Source organism: Mercenaria mercenaria, chromosome 8 (genome assembly GCF_021730395.1).
Source record: "Mercenaria mercenaria strain notata chromosome 8, MADL_Memer_1, whole genome shotgun sequence".
In the NCBI taxonomy this organism is placed as follows: Eukaryota; Metazoa; Mollusca; class Bivalvia; order Venerida; family Veneridae; genus Mercenaria; species Mercenaria mercenaria.
Window position 1 is genome coordinate 50,714,733 of NC_069368.1, and position 18,413 is coordinate 50,733,145.

The 18,413-nt window shown below is 37.2% G+C and overlaps 1 protein-coding gene across 1 annotated transcript in view; it reads right to left on the reverse strand.

Moving 5' to 3' along the window:
* Positions 1–1,190: 1,190 nt before the first annotated feature.
* The window catches only part of LOC123566368 (uncharacterized), a 31,788-nt gene continuing 14,565 nt past the window's right edge, over positions 1,191–18,413 (reverse strand). The window contains exons 5-6 of the mRNA XM_045360372.2: positions 6,778–7,398; positions 1,191–1,461 (exon numbers count right to left, since the gene is read on the reverse strand). Of these exons, the coding sequence (XP_045216307.2) occupies positions 1,338–1,461; positions 6,778–7,398 (745 nt within the window). The 3' untranslated portion in view covers positions 1,191–1,337. The remainder of the gene's footprint in view (positions 1,462–6,777; positions 7,399–18,413) is intronic.

An 18,413-nucleotide genomic window follows, 5' to 3' on the forward strand; every position in this document is an offset into this window, starting at 1 on the left:
GTCCTTAGTATCCTTGTGCCTTGTCCTTAGTATCCTTGTCCTTAGTATCCTTGTGCCTTGTCCTTAGTATCCTTGTCCTTGTCCTTAGTATCCTTGTCCCTTGTCCTTAGTATCCTTGTCCCTTGTCCTTAGTATCCTTGTCCTTAGTATCCGTGTCCTTAGTATCCGTGTCTTTAGTATCCTTGTCCTTAGTATCCGTGTCCTTAGTATCCTTGTCCTTAGTATCCGTGTCCTTAGTATCTGTGTCCTTAGTATCCTTGTCCTTAGTATCCTTGTAAGGTCCTCTTTCAGATTTGTTTTCAAATGGGGGCACTTGATCTGTTTATGTATTTCATACTTGACTCATTTGTTATAACATTCTTTATTCAGTATGCCATACATTTATTCAAAGATCAGGTGAACGACTGTGGGCCCCTATGGCCCCTTGTTTTGATAGTTCTGACTTAATCAAATAGTTAGATAATGAATTTTTTTCTCTGTACAAGTTTTTAGAATACTTGTCAAATATAGAAAGACCTCGAGTATTAAGTCACAAGTAAAAAATAATTCAGTATAAGGGAGACAATTCAGTAGAAGAAAACATTTTCCAAGGAAGGCAGTATTAGATTGTAAACTATAATTTGTTTGTAAATACAAACCCATTTTATCGCCTATCTACATGTGGCTTCATTGGAAACTTTTTGACGTTCTGTCAATGTCTGGTGTAGTTGGGAAGCCATTACATGTAGATTTTATGTGTTTTAAATGTAGATACTTGATTACACTTGGCATCTGCATATTGATAATTTTGTTTTGCCGCAACTTAATCTTAAGCATTAAAATTTCACTTAAGCAATGTAATATGAAGAAATGCTAAACATATAAACGTCACCTAAAAGAGTAGTACTTCATCTTAGTAGCCCAGCGGTAGAATACCCGCTTCGAGTGAGGGAGGTTATAGGTTTCCATTCTCATCGCGTCATACCAAAGATGTGAAAAATGGTGTAAGTATCTTCCTGTCTTGGTGCTCAGCAATAATAGGACAGTACCAGGACTGGTCAGCCCAAAGTCAGTATTACGTGACTGGGTGGGGTATCATGTCACATGCCCACTGCATGTTACTCAAATGTGGCAGTTCTATGAAGTTTGGCATTGCGTTCACTGCTACTAGCAGACGAATGAAAAATATTGAATAAGATGTCCCCCTCGCCACACTTGTCAAAAACTACCAAGATAAGTGTACCGTTTCTATTTATTCTCAACAATATGGTAATATATTCTATATGTACATCAAAAAAATTGCGTTGTAGGAAATATTTTTATACACTATATACAGGCAATGATTTGTACAGTTTGTATTAGTATTGTTCGGTTTCCATGGGAACGTCTGCTCTACCCGAGGTGCCATTTTCTTCAAATTCTTCAAAATTTCTTAGAATTTTAGGATTCACATTGTATATCTCTTGTCTTTTTTGTAATTTCCTGAAAAAGTGAAATATACATTTTAAAACTTAAGTCGATGTCATGCAAATCAAATAACAGTATCAGTTTAAGTTTTTGTATGATTTATTTTTGCCGAGTCGAAGTAGAGTTGTGAAATATTTTGCCTAATTATCACAAATAGGACCTCATAAGTAAGAGCACAAAAAAGGCCTGTTTTTGTACAGAGCTTGAACACGAACACCTTTATAAACACTTCTGTCTCGTTGGAACGTCCAGCAAGATGAACATACCTAGTTTGTATGTATGATGGGTGTGCACACTGTGATTAGGTTAACACGATTATGCAAACAGACAGTAGAACATAACAAAGTAAAATGACGAAACAAACATATACAGAATGGCGCACCGTCTTGAAACAGCCGGAGTTTCGGAGTTTTAAACAGCGAATAGTGCACCTAACCTCGTTCTTAATTGAGAAGTCAAGATGTCTTTACCATTGAATAAATGAACAGACAATACACACACAAATTAAGGAATACACAGAGTTAGTTGGAATGGCCGAGTTTAAGGTATTGGTGCACCATTTCCAAAGATACAGGACAGTGTCAACGAAAGTTATCCGCGACTGGTGACTCCTTAAAACATGCAATGATTACATGGGCAGAAAGTTATGATGTATATAGAGAAGCTCAAGCTGGTTTTAGAGCAAAAATGCGTACAGTAGACAATGTATTTGTACTACATGGTTTGATTAATCATATTATTAATAATGGAACTAAATTGTTCTGCGCCTTTATAGATTTTAGTAAAGCTTTTGACTATGCTTGTCGTGACAACTTATGGTTTAAAATGATTAAATTGGGTCTTAGGGGTAATGTCCTTAATATTATACGATCAATGTATGAAGGCATAAAATCAAAAGTAAAATATATGAATAAATTAAGTAACAGTTTTGAATGTCAACTAGGTATAAGACAGGGTGAATGTTTATCTCCCCTGCTTTTTCCTGTGTTCTTAAATGATATAGAAGACATGTATGTAACAAGTGGTTTAAATGGAATAGATGTTGACATGTTTAAAATGTTTCTAATTCTATATGCAGATGATATTGTCTTGTTTGCAAACAGCAAAGATGAGTTACAAATTAGTTTAGATATGCTGCATGAATACTGTAATAAATGGAAATTATTAGTTTACCCGCTTAAAACTAAGGTTATGATTTTTAGAAAAGGTGGTCGTTTACCGGCAAACATTACTTTTCAATATGGTGATAATGCTATCGAAATAGTTGGTAGATTTGTATATCTTGGTATTGTATTTGACTGTGACTCAATGCAGACTTGGAGCGCCGGTATAAATTACAGACTCCGGTACATACCGGATTAACTAAATTTGAACGAAAATATCTTAAATGTATATATTTTGTAACCATGGTGATACTAATCCTAACCTTTAGTCAGTATTTTATGTATATTGTACACTAAATGCATGCGGACATGCAAAAATATGCATTTTTTTGCCATGCGCTACAATTGATAATCACTTTCGGGCAAGCGCAGAAGACCACTCCAAGTCTGCAATGAGTTACATCGATTGTATTTACAACAGCTGGGTCATTTACTGAAGCACAGAATACCTTAGCGGGCCAAGCGCTTAAGGCTATATTTCAAATGAATAAATATTTGTATAAATTTAGGTATATCTCTGTTAAACATAAACTAGATTTATTTGACAAACTTATTGTACCTATTTTCAATTATGGTAGTGAAGTTTGGGGTTTTCACCATGGTAAAACATTAGATAGAGTGTATATGCAATTTTGTAAACCTCTCTTAGGCGTAAAAAAGGTACACAGAATGATTTTATATAGAGAGAGTTAGGAAGAACGCCTTTACAAAATATCAGATATATGAACATTATCAAATACTGGGCAAAATTGTTACAAGCTGATGATAAGAAATATGTTAAAAAGGTGTATTTAATTGCAGGCCCGTGTGCAGGATTATTTTGCTGGGGGGGGGCCCAACCTGGGGTGGGTTCGGGAGGGTATCCCTCCGATGCGAAATTTTTTTAATATGGGACATGATAGATGCATTTTCCTGCTACTGAAACACCTTTAAGGATGCATGAATGTATCATATATTAAGGAAAAGTCTACTTTTTAATCATTTCATGAGCCTTTTTCAGTGTATGTTATGATGTACAGTCACAGTGTATGGACTTATTTTCTGTATGATACCAGTTGAAAAAAATGTGAAAGTTTTAAGATGATTATTAAGAAGACTAGCTCCTAGACTATGATATTTTTTCCCATTTTGAAAGAATTCAAGTAGTGAACTGAGCATCTATATACTATGTCCAATTTATAACATTTTAACATCAGTCCTCTTAGATAAATCTCTAAATAGACTGCTTTTGTCTCTTGAACATAAAAAAGAAAAAAAAATCAAATGTCATAATTATCAGTCTAGTGGCTTAGTCTATTTATTAAGGGTATCCTATTTGCAAATGGCCAAATGTTTTAGATTTCCAACAACAAACGAATATTATGACAATTACATTTACATCGTAGATTTCAAATGACAATGAACTCTTAACTGTACCAGAGATCTATAAAAATAAATAGCACGTGTATTTTATACTTCTTTGACTGTACAAACTATAACATCACAGCACATATAGTGATATTTTTATGTATAAAACCCCTCATAAGTAAACGATGTTTTAGATGCGTTTTTGTGAGATTTATGAGAAATACTTCTATTAAACTATGAAGTTTTTAAGTAAGGTTATTGGACCCAAAAGAGTAAAATTGATACAGTAGTTTCAAATTCATAATTGTTGTAAATATAAATGATCAATTTAATAAATTTTGGGGAATGTGCCTTAATGTAGAAACAAAATACAACCATCATAATGTTTCAATTTTCAGATTCATTTTGTAAAGATTTACTATACAAAACCAACAATGTTCTGATCATTTTATAACAATTCCAAAGAGTAAAAAAACATTAATAGTTCTCCACTACCCAATCAAGTACCGATCAAGCGATCAATGAAGCATGCACAGATAAACTTTACCTGTGACATGCCTGAGGCTAATTTCACTACCGGACACGTTTTTATGGCCTTTAGCCTGTGTATGCTGTCAAATCAGCCAGTTGCGCTGGTGTATAAATTTGTTATTGAGGCGCCATGTAATGAATAATCGTAACTAGGCAGCCAGCTGGGGGGGCCCGGGCCCCCTGGCCCCCCACCTGGACACGTGCCTGTAATGTTGTATCAAGATATCCTAGATTACCCCACAAGAAAAAACTGGTGTTCATTACTATAGAGATTTACTTTATTATTAGGTTTGAATGATGCATGGATATTCAAACTGTTGGCGAGTACACTTTTTTTAAAATGGTAAAACAGAGGATTAAAGATCAGTTTTTTGCAGAACTGCAAAGCAGGCTAAATGAGTCGAGCAGAGCTCTATTTTATCGACATGTAGCTGTACTTCAGGTTTCAGCCTTACTTAAACATATTGATATCTCGAAATTTTGTATCATTGTCAGGTTTACGTGTGTCATCGCATCACTTTGTATTGAAACTGTAGATGGAATCAGCCTGTTAGTACTCCATTTATGAAAGTAAATGTACCTTTTGTGAATATTTTGGAAGGTGAGTACCATTTTGTTATTCAGTGTAATAGTATGCTTAAATTCATCCATCTTATTAATTCAGAAAACACTGTTATAGTAAGAAATCTTGCAAGCTTTGTAAAAAAACTTTGATTGAGTCTCGCTTACTTTATATAGACAGTAGTCTGTCACATTATGTTATATAATATCAGCATCAATACAGCAGCTCGAATGATAATCCAAATTATTAACGTGATTTATTAACTTTATTGTCTCAGTATTTTGTTAACTATTATGCAGTAAATTCTTGCACTTCAGTAATTTAGGTTTTGTAGCACATTTCCTATGCATATGAATAATCAAAGTTGTCTAATCTTGTCAGTTTTCGCATCCTGACAAGACGGACTTGTCAACTTTCGCATTCGGACAAGATGGACAACATAATGGTAAATAGTGTGTTGATGTTATACATGAACTATAGTTTGATTGTGATGCATGTTTTTTGAGATTTTCCTGATATTTTGTAAATGTAATTCAGTTTGCAAAGCATTTTGTAAACAGATGCAAGTCTCACTGTTGTTATCTTGTCAACTTTCGTTTTCGGACAAGGTTTACAACGTAGTGGAAAGTTGAGTGTTGATCTGAAGTAAGTTTTCATGTCTAGCTCTTCTGTATTAGTATTCAGATATTTAATCATATGTTTCAATTGTAGCAATAAGTTTATCAATATAATCATTTTAGTATAGTTAGTATACTGACATTATGTACTTGAAGTAGTAGATACTATTATATTATCAGTGCTCGCATTCAGGTACACAAGTACAGAGTACATTACAACCGATTATTTTTATTTCCAATTTCAGTGTCTCTTTCGGGTAGGTCCGTGGCGATTTATTAAATTTCATTCTAAACTTCTATACTACTAATTGTCTAACGTTTTACTTGACGTTATATTTGATATGACCAATGTCTATATTGCTACAATCAGTTGTATTACTAGTTATAAACTTTACGTCACATTTGATATGATTACTGTATATATTGTTAACTTTCGTTTGCTGTCACCATATACTTATAAATGCTGTATTTTGCTACATGGGTCTATGACCTTCTGGTTTGTATGAAATAAAATCTTGAAATCTTGTCATGTTAAAACACAGAAAAGCCAAAATTAATATCTGTAAAAAGATAATCTAACTATACTTGAATAACGCAACAAGAGAAACGGCACTTATAACACAATGACATTTGAAAAGGAATGCACATTTCAAAGCGGGCGTTTGGAACAGTCAATCGTGGAGTCAACCACCGGTCCCATCGGTCACAAACGAAGTAATCGAAGATGGCCTACAAGGGACGAACAAGCATACGATGTGTCTTAAAATAGTTTGGACCCATTCTCTTTTAACAAAACCTGTTACGAAATACAGCAGTGAAATTGCCATGACTCAAAATCTTAGCTAGTATGTAAATGATATCCTCATTACAGGTTACGAAACTTGTGATAATGGTAACGCAGCTGTGGGTTGGGGTGGGGTCGGGGGTGAATGAAAAGTCTGCAATGAGTTACAACATAAGATTTTGTCTCAAGTGTCTATAGAAGACTGAACATTGAAAAATATATTACTGCTCAGGATCAGTTTTAAAAAGTGAAAGTTCAAGTACCAACACCGGGAAGGTATTCCCTTTTCAAGTAATATAAAAACTTGGACATTGAAAGGTGAATTACCTTTGTCTATTCCAATAGCAGATAAATGCAGCTGCTGCAAACACTGCCACCCCGCCGAGGACGCCTCCTACAATACCTGGCCAGTAGGCTACTGGGTCCTCGTCTACAGTCGGTACCCCATGACCCGGGGTAGTCGACGTTGTAACGTCCTCGCTTCTGGGACCTTGCGAATTGTTCTCTGTAGGATGTGACAAACTGTTTCGAACATTTGGCTTTGTTGAAACTTTCCTAGTTATTATGGAATTATTTTGAGTTTCTGTACTAGGTACAACTTGCGGAGTTTGTGAGGTAGAATTGTTTTGTAATCCAGCTTCAGTTACATTTGTTGACAAAACTGTTGTAGGCATCTCTGTTGTCTCGGGCAATGACGATGTATTGGTTGATTCTTTTTCCGTGATTGTCGGCATTGCAGAAGCGCCTGTAGTGCAGTTAAGGGTTATAGTATTTCCGTCGGCATCGGTAGTTTCACATTTCTGGTCCATAAATCCTGTAAACGTGGTGATGTCGGGAGGTGCTGGCGTCGTCGACGGACACGTTTCATTCATCATGTGATCGGCGCAGTCAGTAAAACATGACGGTCCCTTTGTTGCTCCGCATCCGTATCTAAACACGATGACTAATCTGAAGAAAAAAACAAAGTTAATTCATCTCCTACGTATTTTAAAGCGTATTCTACCATTGGCTCGTGTTTCTGTGTGACCCACTAAGGAATTAAAACAATTCTTTGTCATCATTATGGAAAGTTCTACATTTCGCTTGGCACTGACATGAAAGTATCTTGTGGTGACTGGAGCGATAATAAAGTTCTACACCGTAGTATAGAGGTACCTTTCACACCGGTCTTGACCTAGACACGTTTTTATATTACTTAAATGATACTTCATGTTTGAACTAACTACGCAATGAAAATTATGTCCTACTCATTATTTTAAAGAAAACTTCAGTTTGATTGTTCTGTTAAATACGGTGTTTCGTTAGGGCCATCATTGGTTCGCGCTGTTGTCCTAAGTGCGAAATCACGAAAACACGATGCATTTACGGAAAAACACGATGTGATAAAGCGAAAACACGGTGCAATAAAGTGAAAACATGATGCAAAAAAATATCGCATTTTCGCTTTCGATCTCCCATCGTATTTTCGCCTGGGCGAAAAACGCAAAAACACAATATCATTAGCGCGAAAACGCGATTTTTTTGCATCGTGTTTTCGCGATCTTGTATCTGTTTTCGCCCTCTCAACCGCGAAGGCGAAACCACGAAAACAGGATGTTTAATATATATGTTAGAACTTACAGGCATCCTAAAGGTATGATCTGATATGCAGAGTGATTTCCAATTTATCGTAGGTAGTAAGAATTATGGCTCTGTTGTTTTCAACCTATAGTGTAGGTCTCATTGTATGCTTGAGTATGATATAAATCAGAATCATGTATCATAGAACTTTAGTTAAAAAGTACATACTTTCTTTTGGTACATATCATTTGGCACATTGTACCACTCAACGCTTGATATGCGAATAATTAAGGTTATAGGATCACGTGATCATGTAATGACAGAATTTGGATACCATATATGGATACAGATGTACTGATTGTCAGAATAATTTGTATGCTTGATATATTAATAACGTAACACATTAAGCACAGATCGTGCTTGACTCCCTTTCCATGCTATCATTGCTATAATTATTGTTGAATTGTTGTTAATAATAGAATTTGGGTCATTTGTGACTGATTTGGGTTCATTATGTGGATGGCTGAGTCCCAGCGTCACACATTATGTCATATACGAAAGTTAAAGGGAACCAGGTATTTGATAGTGCAAGTACTCGTTGTAAAACGTTATGTTAAATTTGGACCAATCAGAAACAAGTTCTAAAAATAGCACGTCTGCTGGGGTATAAATAGGTAGATGGATGACAGAGAGCTCATTCGGTTTCCAGCAGTTGAAGAAGACACATCGAGGATTCAACTAATAATTTATCCCAGTACCTTGAGAAGGAGACTACTGCAGTTACCCTGTCAGGGCGGATAAATTATTAAAAAGAAGACTTTGGAAGTTCTTAGACTAAAGAAGAGTAGCCGAATTTCGATAAGGTTTCGAGCTATAGGGCCAGCGCATAGGAGTTTTACCTTAAAGGTAATTGAATGCTATAGACGATAGCATATATAGGCTGAGCAACGGGAAGCTGAGACAGAGACCCAGAGTTTGGTAATCTACTGAGATAGTAGGAGAGTTCCAGCTTATAGACGGTTCAGCGTTATTGGCGAAGTACAACCAAGGCATCGGGGATATACCTATATGATAGTTGAATGCTACATGTGATAGCATATAGGCGCTGAGCATCCAGGAGTCAGGGCAATCATATAGAGTTTGAGAGGACAGAGGCCGAGCATCTATGCGATAGGACTCGTATGTTGTTGATTCAAAGAAATTGTCTGACGGGAACTTCAACAAAAAGACCAGTCAAGTATAGAGTCTCCAGCCTATAGGAGTTTGAGCTAATCATTTTTAAATTGAAGATTGTTAGTTTGAAACATTTAGTGATTTGCCTGATCCCTGAAATTGTCTAGCTCATAATAGAAATCATTTAAGAATCATTGGTACACGAATCATTTAGGCAAGGTAGCCAGAGGAAAATTCTATATATGAGATATTTGGTCTCACCAGCTCTACGTTTTAACAAAGGACATTCTACATCGTTTGTCAGCTAGTCTAAGACATAGTCACCTTAGCGATTGGACCCAAACCATTGTTCAAGATACTAACGGCGTAGGCACTTGCCTGGGTCATATAACCAGTATCCTGACAATTTGGGGGCTCGTCCGGGATTCATATCCAAGGAGGTTCACAGACTAGTGGTTTTAACATTGTGTTGGTGTACCAAAAGGCTCTGTGACTGAAGGTAGCCTGAGCTACATACAGTTGAGTTTCAGAGATAGTTCCAGCTTAAGTGTTCAAGATGAACTACGATAAATGGGTTGAGATGGGCGAACGTATGGGTCTGTCAGGTACAGAGCTCATAGAATTTGTGGATAGGAAAGAGAAGGAGTATACTGAACGTGAGGAACGTATGTTGAGACGGGAAGAAGAGAGACAGAGACGAGACGAAGACAAGCGTAGGTTTGAGGCTCAAGAGGCCGAGAAGAAACGATTATACGAGCTTGAACTGGCTGAGAAGAAAAGGTTATTTGAGTTGGAACGTTTGGAAAAGGAAAGAGTTTTGAAGGAGCAAGACTTAGCTTTAAAAGAGCATGAGTTGGAATTGCTTAAGATAAAAGCGGACATAAAAGCCAGGGATGGAAAGAAGAGACATGGGCTGTAAGCCTCAGCTCATTACTCACAGGAAAAGATCTGGACGTATATACAAGCATGCCTCCAGACCAAGCCAATGACTACACTGCATTGAAGAAAGCAGTACTGAAACGTTATCAGTTGACAGAGGAAGGTTTTAGATTGAAGTTCAGGGAATGCAAGCCAGAGCGTGGTGAAACTGTTTTCCAGTTCATGGCAAGGCTGGACAGGTATTTCAGTCGATGGACAGAAATGGCAGAAGTTGACAATACGTTTGAAATGCTGAAAGACCTCGTGATCAGAGAACAGTTCATCCAAACTTGTTCCAAGGACCTTGCTTTATTCTTAAAGGAAAGAGTTGCAAAGTCCAGAGCTGAGATTACACTGTTGGCAGAACAATATATTGAAGCTCATGGTGGCTCTATCACAGCTAACCGGTTGAATAGAAGTAATTTGTCTTGCAGCAAAGAACCACAGCCTTCGACCGAGGTTCAGCCAGTGTCCCAGCCTACACAAAGAGAAAAGCCAGCTTTTAAGAAGCCCATATGTTTCATATGTAATAAGGAAGGTCATATAGCACGAGAATGCAGAGACCTATCCAAGAGGAAAGTAAGCGTTGCAGCTTTAGCTAGTAGGGGATCCTATGATGAAAGACACAGAAATAGGCATGGAATGCAAGAGTCTACACCCACAGACTGGAGAAAGGAGGGCCAAGCGCAGAAAGACAGACAGTCGGATGACAGAAAAGTTGCAGCATCAGTTATAGCAATATCATTAGATGACGAACGTTTAAAAGACTGCATAGAAGATGGACGACTTATGTTAGCACATGGAAAATCCATTTCGGTTATAGCAAGCACCTGTACCATTGATTCAACAAACGGTGAAAGGAACTTGATATTGAAGAAAGGATATATAGGTGATAAAGAAGTTCAGGTGTTGAGAGATACAGGGTGCGAGCTGGCGGCTGTCAGGAAAGATCACGTATCAGAGAATCAAATGTTGGATAAGACGTATCTTATGGTTGCGATTGATGGACGTTCAAGGACAGTTCCTGCAGCAAAGATACAAGTTGATACACCATATTTTACAGGTGAAATTGAGGCAATGGTTGTGTCAAATACGATATGCGATTTGATAATCGGTAATATAAAGGGAGTTTCAGATAAGCCAGACATAAACTGGAAAACCCGAGATGAAAGACAGTCTTCATCCGGCGAAGATATTGCTGCAACTGGGATGACGGAAACGCAGCATGCAATAAATGTGGGTATTACGGAACCCTCTGAGGTTTGCGAAGTCAATGTTGAGCAAATGAAAATTGCTCAGAAAGATGATGAGACATTAAAGAAACTTTGGACTTATGCCAAGGATAAGGCGAAACTGAAAACAAAAGAGGTTTCAGGTTTCATTATGAAGTGAGAGAAAACGTTTTATATAGAATCTTCGAGAAGAAGAAGGGCAGAGTTGATAAACAAATAGTAGTCCCAACACAGTTTAGGAGAAGTGTTATGACATTAGCTCATAAGTCAAAAGTCAGGGGACATTTATCAGCTAAAGAGACAGTTGATAAAATACGAACAAGTTTTCACTGGCCTGGTATAACAAATGAAGTAACAAGGTTTTGCCGGTCATGTGATGTATGCCAGAATGTAAAGACTGACCTGGTATCAAAGAGCAGTTACGGTCGACACGGTTTGCTAGAACATAGGCATCATGATAGAACAGAAAGGAACTGGAGACAATCTGATGACAGACCAGAGTCACACAATTTTGATGATCAAGGATTCAACCTGTATCATGAGAGGTCATCTATTAAGTACGTGAACAGAGGATCACGTTGGCATAACAGAAAGAATATATATGATAGAGATCATAACAGACGAGATGATAAGGGTTATAAAGACCATGGCCCAAATAAATCTGAGCATAAAAAGTCATGGAGACAAAATAACATGAGAAATGATCTCGGTAAAGGGTTTATACGAAGGTCTGACAGGAGCTATCATGTAAAAGGAGGTTTTGGTGATAACAATTATTATGTCAACAGAAAAGATGACAAGTACTCTTACGATCACTGAAACAAATGAATATTATTCATGATGATATAATAAAAAGGTCAGGAGATGATCGTTGTATGATATTCTTGAAATAATATACTTTATATTGAGTCTTTTAGAGATGTTTGATGTTTGATACTAATTTAATCAGTATATTACTAAATGTATGCTAATGATAGCAGTGATATATGATTTGTAAAAAGTCGAGAAATAGTAAAAAGAAAAGGATTTTGTATACAAATTATTCCTTAAGTTTTTGAAAAACTGAATGTATTTTCTTGAGAAGGGGGCTATTGTCAGAATAATTTGTATGCTTGATATATTAATAACGTAACACATTAAGCACAGATCGTGCTTGACTCCCTTTCCATGCTATCATTGCTATAATTATTGTTGAATTGTTGTTAATAATAGAATTTGGGTCATTTGTGACTGATTTGGGTTCATTATGTGGATGGCTGAGTCCCAGCGTCACACATTATGTCATATACGAAAGTTAAAGGGAACCAGGTATTTGATAGTGCAAGTACTCGTTGTAAAAGGCTGAACACCACTAAATCCAGCTGTTCTTTATTTCATATAAAATCCACTCACTTCATAACGGTGTTTCGACATTTTCTAGCATATCAGATTTTCAGAGACTTATATTCCCATAAAGAACTAGATCGCTACTTCAGAAAAACAAAAAGAAAAGGGGGTGTTAACTTTTATATAAGAAAACTACAGTTCGTTAAATACAACCCGCTGAATTTACTACTTTTCGCTTCTTTTAATTTCTCTTTTCGTGACATTAAATTCTTACGCCGCCATTTTTATCTAGCATGCGATAGGAACATGCCGATTTCATTAGAATGCAAAGTGATACATACTGAAACGCGGTAGGTTAAAAGTAAGCACGTTGCTGCCGAGAAAATGCACTAGGAAAGGAAAAAAGATTAGTACTATTTATATTTAGACTACTTGTGACTAGACCTGCGGAGGCTTACATTCTATTTGGTAGTGATCAGCCTATAAGAGAACATTTTTGTTTGATTTTTCCATGAATTTGCATTCATTCTCAAGGTACACCTATTTCACAATGATTATGCTTTGTTTTCGTGCAAAATATTGAGAAAATATAGAGAAATCACAATTCATTACAGGTCACCCCCATCCCCAAAAATACGCAAAATTTAGCCCTGTGCAAGCAATATTTCAATTAATTTTACCTTATTCGTGGAATTTACATTTAACATCCATTTAATCGTTACGATGTTTGTCATTTTCATTCAGAAACATGCTAATTTCAATATTATTTAGACAACTGAAGTGCTAAAATGCGAGAAAAGACATTTACTAGGTCCTAAAACGAACCAAAACAGTGCCACCTGGTCGAAAATTCGATCTAAATTCCAAAAACACAAGAAATTTAAGCGTTTTCAGCCATTTGTTACCGTTTTACATCATAAGGAATAGATTAATGGCATTTCCATTCATTTTCGAGGTGTTTCAGAAAATAACATGTATTGCCCCTTATAGGCTGAACACCACTAAATCCAGCTGTTCTTTATTTCATATAAAATCCACTCACTTCATAACGGTGTTTCGACATTTTCTAGCATATCAGATTTTCAGAGACTTATATTCCCATAAAGAACTAGATCGCTACTTCAGAAAAACAAAAAGAAAAGGGGGTGTTAACTTTTGTATAAGAAAACTACAGTTCGTTAAATACAACCCGCTGAATTTACTACTTTTCGCTTCTTTCAATTTCTCTTTTCGTGACATTAAATTCTTACGCCGCCATTTTTATCTAGCATGCGATAGGAACATGCCGATTTCATTAGAATGCAAAGTGATACATACTGAAACGCGGTAGGGTAAAAGTAAGCACGTTGCTGCCGAGAAAATGCACTAGGAAAGGAAAAAAGATTAGTACTATTTATATTTGGACTACTTGTGACTAGACCTGCGGAGGCTTACATTCTATTTTGTAGTGATCAGCCTAAAACGTTATGTTAAATTTGGACCAATCAGAAACAAGTTCTAAAAATAGCACGTCTGCTGGGGTATAAATAGGTAGATGGATGACAGAGAGCTCATTCTGCTCCTGAGCTCCCGCCGCGTGCACGTCGCGGAGCAGGCATGCGGCTCTACCGGAAGTGGTCATAACTATATTGAGGACAGCCGGTAGAGTCACAACAAAGGGCGAGGGCAGTGGCCCTAAGAAGGATTGTTTTACCACCTCTTTGTATTGTCATCTTCCACGCTGAACGCTGAGATTGGTACTCCGCAAGGACTACGAGGGACAGCATGACAAGACGCCCGCTGACGCTCTAGGATGGACAGTGAAGGCGCGAATACTCTCGCTCATATGGGACTCCCGGCAGCGAGTATAAATAAAACTACATATCATCATCAAGAGAGCTCATTCGGTTTCCAGCGGTTGAAGAAGACACATCGAGGATTCAACTTATAATTTATCCCAGTACCTTGAGAAGGAGACTATTGCAGTTACCCTGTCAGGGCGGATAAATTATTAAAAAGAAGACTTTGGAAGTTCTTAGACTAAAGAAGAGTAGCCGAATTTCGATAAGGTTTCGAGCTATAGGGCCAGCGCATAGGAGTTTTACCTCAAAGGTAATTGAATGCTATAGACGATAGCATATATAGGCTGAGCAACGGGAAGCTGAGACAGAGGCCCAGAGTTTGGTAATCTACTGAGATAGTAGGAGAGTTCCAGCTTATAGACGGTTCAGCGTTATTGGCGAAGTACAGCCAAGGCATCGGGGATATACCTATATGATAGTTGAATGCTACATGTGATAGCATATAGGCGCTGAGCATCCAGGAGTCAGGGCAATCATATAGAGTTTGAGAGGACAGAGGCCGAGCATCTATGCGATAGGACTCGTATGTTGTTGATTCAAAGAAATTGTCTGACGGGAACTTCAACAAAAAGACCAGTCAAGTATAGAGTCTCCAGCCTATAGGAGTTTGAGCTAATCATTTTTAAATTGAAGATTGTTAGTTTGAAACATTTAGTGATTTGCCTGATCCCTGAAATTGTCTAGCTCATAATAGAAATCATTTAAGAATCATTGGTACACGAATCATTTAGACAAGGTAGCCAGAGGAAAATTCTATATATGAGATATTTGGTCTCACCAGCTCTACGTTTTAACAAAGGACATTCTACGTCGTTTGTCAGCTAGTCTAAGACATAGTCACCTTAGCGATTGGACCCAAACCATTGTTCAAGATACTAAAGGCGTAGGCACTTGCCTGGGTCATATAACCAGTATCCTGACACTGATAGCCAAAAATTCGTGTTTTATAGGTCACCCGAGTGTGTGCATTATTGTCTACTAGACAGTAACGAACGATATTCAAATCATGGCCCCAGGGTCAAAATGGCCCCACCCCAGGAGTCACTTGGTGCTACATAGGCTTATATTAGAAAAAAAACTTGTCTCCTTATAATTTAGATGCAGTAAGCTGCATTTTCTCAGGTGAGCGCAGAACCAGTTGGTCTTCTTATTTATTTATTGCTTGGCGTTAATTCTTTCAGATAAACAGAAGCCTGAAGCTGTTTTATGCTGTTTCTTTAGGTACATCGCTTTTTAGCTTAAACGTCCTACTAAGTCCAAAAACCTCAAAGACTATAATGTTCATTTTTGAAGTGTTTGAACGAAGTAAAAAGTTTTACTCCAAAAGAGATATATCGTCAGAAACAGCATAAAATAGCTCCAGACTGGGACATGTCTGATAAAAATAAAACACGCCAAGCAACAAAAATACGATTTTACCTCTCTGTATCTGTGATTTTAAACACGTGATCCCATATCCTAGAATTAAGTGTAGTCAAATACAGGAGGAAAATATTAATTTGATGTGTGACCTTAATCAGGTAATATTCCTAGATAGAAGACAAACAGAATCTGGTTTGTAGATTTAATGAACTAAAATTTCCTAATTTTCCTAATTAAAATTTATCCGCATTACTCTTCTAAATCCATACATGTGCGTCAGTGTTTTAACGTATGCGTATACTGTTTTATATGTTTCAAATACTTCACCATTTGAACGTCTTTACACAATATGTAAACCGGAGAAGTTAAGCAAAATATTTCTAGATCTGTTGAAGAGAGCACGACAAAACCGGCTGAAAAATACTCCCTGATACGCGAGTCCAATTCGTCTTCCATGTATTGGCATGCCCAACCAGAAGGCGAAGTGCGATATTAAAAGATCTTGTTTTCGCGTTTTCGCCCTCGATCTCCCAATGTGTTTTTGCTTTCGCGGTCTACAGGACGAAAACGTGAAAACACGCGATGCGATAAAGCGAAAACACGATGCCAAAATTATCGCATTTTTCGCGCTATTAATATTGTGATTTCGCGTCTTCGTCCTACTGAACGCGAAGGCGAAAACACCAAGGGTGTTCGCGGGCGAAAACGCGAAACGAATAGCGCAAAAACGCGATAATTTTGGCATCGTGTTTTCGCTTTATCGCATCGTGTTTTCACTTTATCACATCGTGTTTTCCCGTAAATGCATCGTGTTTTCGCGATTTCGCCCTAAGGATGACAGTGCGAAACAACGATGGCTCTAACGGAACACCGTAGTTAAACCTGACGAATCATATTTAATGTTTTTATAGGGGGAAAACAGTCACAAACAGACGGACTAAAATTGAAAGGTCGTGATAGAAGTTCGCCAAAACTGCATACGATTATCAATGGTAAGAGTTAAACAGGATTCAGTGCGTTACAATTCATTAAAATGTGATTTACATGCAATGTTTCTTCTTCTATTTATGTTTTATACTTTTCGTGAAGTTTAATTATCTAAAATTAATTAGCCAGTGTTTAAACAACGGCTTATTTCCCCCGGAATGCTCTTTATAACCAAGACAAGTCTTATTTGTTTGAAGTGGAAAAGTTAATAGATGTCTGCACTTCTCACGGTGCATGTTTATAAAGGAGAAAGTTTTCTTTTATTTGAAGAATGTTTTTCTTCTAAAATTATATTGAAGATCACCCGGTCACAGATATTGACAAATTCAAAGGACTGGAATACTACTTAAATGCCTATGTTGATGAGTTAGAATAAAGGTAATTTGAACTGATTAAAACACCCACCCCGAGGGTTGCGTTTGCGAAAAAAAAGGACGCATTATGTCATGGCGAGTCCGTCTGTCTGTCTGTCTGCCCACTCTGTCCGTCATAATGCGTGTCCGGAGCATAACTTTATAACCACGAAATTTATTGACTTTAAACTTTGCATTAGGTAGATAGCGATGAGACAATGTGCAGAGCTCTTGAAATAGATCTTAGGCAGCAGGTCAAGGTCACAAATTGAGCTAAAAGGTCAAACTATCCATCACATTTTGTGTCCAGAGCATACCTAAATAACCATGCAAGTTATTGACTTCAAACTTGGCATGTAGGTAGGTGACGATGAGACGATGTGCAGAGCACAAGAGCCGGGTCTGTAGGTCAAAAGTCAAGGTCAGAAATTGAGCTCAAAGATCAAATCTGTCTGTCATATTTCGTGTCCGGGGCATAACTTATTAACCATTCAAGGTATTGACTTCAAACTTTAAATGTAGGTAGGTAGTGATGAGACGATGTGCACAGAACATGAACTTGGTCTGTAGGTTTAAAATCAAGATCACAAATTGAGCTCAAAGGTCAAACTTGTCCATGATACTAGTATTTATTTTGTAACTTTTTTTATCATTGGTCGAAGAAAAAAAACCGAGACCACTTCTCTGTGGTACAACATGGATGGTACCTGAAATTTTTAGGTGCATTTTTACATATCTGTGACTTATAAATAGATGGCTTATTTTGTAACTTTTTTATCATTGGCCATATGGAAAACCCAACACCATTCTTCTATGGTACAATATGGATGATGCATCAATTTTTTAGGTGGAAGTTTTACCTATCTCTACCTGTAAAGATTTTTTGTGGACTTAGAATTGTGCGTGTGTGCGTGCGCGCGCATGTGTGTATGTGATCGTTTCTGTTAAATAACTTTAGTTTGGGTCAGGATTTTGAAATGAAACTTGTTTTAATTGGCTGAAATGTTTGAGTCATTCATGCAATGTGTCAACAAATAATGGGCTCGACATTGTTGCCCTTTGGGTTTCAACATTCTAGTTCTTAAAATTTTGCTACCGTCCTCCTCTGCTATAACCTTTCAGGCGTATACTGCCTTGCTTGGAGCGGCTCTTGGTAATACAATGCAACGTAAAAATCTTTTTTTTTCTTGTGTTCATGCGCTTTAACATTT